The sequence below is a fragment of the Hylobates moloch genome, unplaced genomic scaffold, assembly GCF_009828535.3.
Source record: "Hylobates moloch isolate HMO894 unplaced genomic scaffold, HMol_V3 SCAFFOLD_1985, whole genome shotgun sequence".
NCBI lineage: Eukaryota > Metazoa > Chordata > Mammalia > Primates > Hylobatidae > Hylobates > Hylobates moloch.
Window position 1 is genome coordinate 5,464 of NW_026654260.1, and position 3,929 is coordinate 9,392.

The 3,929-nt window shown below is 53.9% G+C and overlaps 1 protein-coding gene across 1 annotated transcript; it reads right to left on the reverse strand.

Annotated features, from left to right (window-relative positions):
- Nucleotides 1-1,226: 1,226 nt before the first annotated feature.
- On the reverse strand, nucleotides 1,227-2,992 carry LOC116464866 (AP-4 complex accessory subunit Tepsin-like). The gene is made up of 2 exons (XM_032148106.1): nucleotides 2,825-2,992; nucleotides 1,227-1,775 (listed from the first exon to the last, which is right to left on the reverse strand). The coding sequence occupies exons 1-2, from the start codon at nucleotides 2,990-2,992 to the stop codon at nucleotides 1,227-1,229; spliced, it is 717 nt and encodes a 238-aa protein (XP_032003997.1).
- Between the last annotated feature and the right edge of the window lie 937 nt (nucleotides 2,993-3,929).

Below are 3,929 nucleotides of genomic sequence, written 5' to 3' on the forward strand. Positions count from 1 at the left end.
ATAAAAAAACAGAAATCAGTGAACTAGGAAACTGAAAAACAGAAATTAGTGAAGTAGAAAAACTAAAACCAAAAGTTTGTTCTTTGAAGAAACTAATAACATTGATAAACTGCCTGACCAAGAAAAAGGGAAAACAAGGGACCCATATTAGGCATGAGAGGAAGAGCGTGATAGTGTGACTACAGGCCCACAGGCATGAACTGAAGAGTGTGATAGTGTGACTACAGGCCCACAGGCATGAACAGAAGAATAAAGGAATACTACAAAAAATGGAATCACAAATTCAGCAACTGATATAAAATGGACCAATCCCCTGAAGACACAAACTATTGAAATTAGAAATAGATAACCCAAATAGTCTATTATTTATTGAAGAAAGTGAATTTCATAGTTTAAAACCTTGCCATTAAGAAGGTTAACTGCAAGAATAGTGCCACTGGGGAGTTCTACCAAACGTTTTAGGAAGAAATAACACCTGTCCCTCCTTTGAGGAAAGCAGTCCTCTGCATGTGCCCCTTATTGATGGTATTTTTATTAAAATGCACATACACAAAAGAAAAATAAACGTCCCAGCTTCATGTAAACAGTAGTGTTTATTCAGAAAGCATAAACCCCAGTGCTCTCGGAAGGTTTTTCCGAGATGGACCAGAGGCTCCAATCAGAGGCTTCATGTGTAGGAAGCAATTACAGCATAAAGGAGCAGGTGAGAGCCAGGGAAGGATCACGTGGGGATCTGAAACTTGAAATGGCCTCAAGCCAGACAGCAAAAGGCAGCCCGGACAAGACACCCTCAACCCACGTGCACCAAACCCAGCCTCAGCACCTAGCCCACCCCGATGGGAAGGGGAGGTGGTGGCTTGTTGCTGCTCGTGACCTCCTGGGGAAGGAGGCAGCTGAGATCAAAATGAAATAAAGAACCTGGTAATTGCTTCCGCATTCACACAAGAAACCTCATGTCTGAGGGCAAGACAGGCAGGGGCTGCCCCCTGGGAGCCCTGAGATCAACATTTCTGAAGCCCTGCCACCTGCCTATCCCTTGTAGGGATTCAAGTTCAAATAGCCAGAGCCTCTGGCAGAGGAGATGGGGGAAACTGAGGTAGCCCTAGGGTCCTCCTCTCAAGTCAAGTTGCCTGGAGACTGTAGCAGCTATGATTGAGGCTGCTCAGGAAGCACAGACCGCCCCAGGCAGCAGCTGAATCTGAAGACTCCAGGGCCAGGCCATCGGGTCAGGCGTTCAGGAACGTGAAAGCTGACGGCTCTGAGCCAGGAGGCTCTTTGGCTGCTGTCCTCCCGGACGATGTTCGGGGGGTGCGGGGAGCATCAGGATAGGACTCTCCTGCAGCAGCCCTGGCCCCCACCAGGCGGGGACAGGCCACCAGCTGCATGCCAGCAAACAAGGAGTCACAGCTCCATGCACAGCTGCTGGGGCCTCTCTTTGGGCTGTCCGTGCCCACTAGGACCGGTTCAGGTCCCCACCCCCTGCTTTCTGCCAGTCTGGCCTCGGCCTCGCTGGGGTCTCCGGGGGCTGGAATGGGGGAGGCATCTGAGGGTGGGGTGGGCACAGGGCTGGACGGCATCCCAGATGAGGGAGCAGGGCTCCGGGGCGAGACTGCGGTTGAACTCAGAGGCTGGAGGAAGACCTGGCTCCCAGCGAGAGGCACAGCGTCGGTCAGCAGGTCAGATGGGCCTGGGAGGGCGGCTGTGGGGCCAGGCTCTGCTGAGGTGCCCCGGGCAGGGGGCAGCTGCCCACAGGAGGCCTCAAAGTGCCTCAGGATCTGAAAGAGGAAGGAGGAACTAGGGAGGTTCCTATGCAACCCTGGGAATTGTGGGGACCAGGGCCCGCCTCTCCCTAGGACCTCCTCAGTCCCTCCACCCAGAGGGCAGGGCCACCTCTGGGCAGGACACCGGCTGCTGGGAGGGGGCTGGGGCAGTGCACCCAGTTGTCATCCCACCGAGAGCAGCTGCTGGGCTGGTGCTGGTGACACGGGGCAGGTGTCACATACACACCTCGAATCTTGCTCCTTCACTCACTACTATACAAAAGGACACCCTCCCCGTCATAACCCACCAGGCACTGCTGGGGGGAGTGAACACGTGGCCTGGCACATCTGGGCATTTCCAACTGTTGGACGCAGGGTTCTTCCAGCATGCCCGTTTTAGAAACCCCACTACGAGGTTCGCCTGCAGTGGTGCGAACCCCAGGCTCACTCGTCGCTCTGACTGCCAATGGCAGATAAGGATGACTTGGGGATGGGTGACTGAGGATCTGTGTTTCCAGCAGCCAGGGAGAAAATAGGAAGAAAGAAGATGGGGTGCCCACAGGCAGAGGGAAGATGCCAGGGCCTGGCGGCAGGGAGAGGCCTCCCAGTGTGATTCCAGTGGCCTCCAGGCAGTTCAGAGCGTTCAAGTGCACAGAGATGAAATGGCAGAACCATTTCTGCCCTCCGGAGCTTGGGAGCTGAGCATAAGCTGTGTCATGGGTGGCAAGCTGCATGTGGTCAGGGAGGGCTTCCTGGAAGAGGTAAGTGTGAGCCAAGACACAAGGGCAGGAACATTAAGGCAGAGGAGTTTGGGGGCTTCCAGGAACAGGTAGAGGCCAGTGTACTGTGAGTGCCGCAGAATTGGGGTGGAAGGCAGGAAGGCAGTGGGGAGGTGAGGACCCTGACTTGCTGCTGCTCCCTCTGCCAGCAGGACAGGGACTTGAGAGGGGGGTCCGGGAAGGGCTGACCAAGTGCCAGGCAGGGACGGGGTGGCTGTGGACTGCAGTGTATCTCCTGCTGTACCCTTGGACCCCGTTGTGCGTGTGGCCTCTGCAGCTGCCCACCTTGATGGCCTTGTTGGTCACAGGTCTCGGGCTGCACATGCTGAGCTCCTGCAGCCACGGCCGGGTGCAGAGGAGGATGTGCTCCTGGGGAAGGAGGTCGGCGCTCCCTAGGGAGGCGATGGCACACAGCGCCCTCTGCGGGTGAAGGGAGGGAACATCCGCACCCATGGGGCAGCAGGTCCACGCCACGGAGGCCTATCTGGCCATCTCTCTCCCTCTTCTTCCTCCTCATCAACAACTGGAGTGCCAGGAGGCCCCAGGGACGGCTCCACCAGAGCCCCGTCCTCACCGCCTTACACCCCAGCTCCCAGACACTGGAGCCCTGTCTTCACCACCTTACACCCCGGCTCCAAGACACCAGAGCCCTGTCCTCACCACCTTACACCCCAGCTCCTGGACACCAGAGCCCTGTCCTCCCCTGCTCCTGGACAGACCCCAGCGAGAAGCACGTGACCTGCTGCCCTGATTGCCTTACCTTCATTCCTCTACACGCCCCCCGACACGTGCACACACGTGTCCACACTCTCTTGCCATGGCCATTCCTCATTACGCCTTCTTCACAATCACCCAACAACCTAACCCCAATCTTCTTCCTTAACTCAGAGAAGCACAGTAACACGCAGCCTCGGCCTGGCAAACATTACACCAATGACAATTTATACCATTCATGGGGATAAAGGATTTTTATATTTCTTTCCTTGTTACTAAAGAATGTTTAAAGGTGGTATTTTCTTATTCATGGCAACAAATTTTTTTAAATGGACATTGATGTGTGATAGCTGTGACTTTTTTCTGTAAAATTCTGCATTTGGCTCCTTGTTTTCTCAAAGTTTTTTAATTTACTTTTTATGCAATAAAGAAAGAAAGAAAGAAAAAACAGGTACATTTTGATGTGTCACTGAAGAATTGAGGGAATAGGAGCAGGAAGGGAACCATCCAGGATGTGAGAGAACTTGGAGTTCTGGGAACAGCCAGGCAGCTGCTTGGTGCTGGTATTGCTTTTGTCATTTTTGGTTGCTATGGTCACCCTCGGAAGTGGGTACTGATATTTCCACTTTCCGGGTAATGAAACAAAGTCTGTGTAGATGATAAATGGCAGATCCCA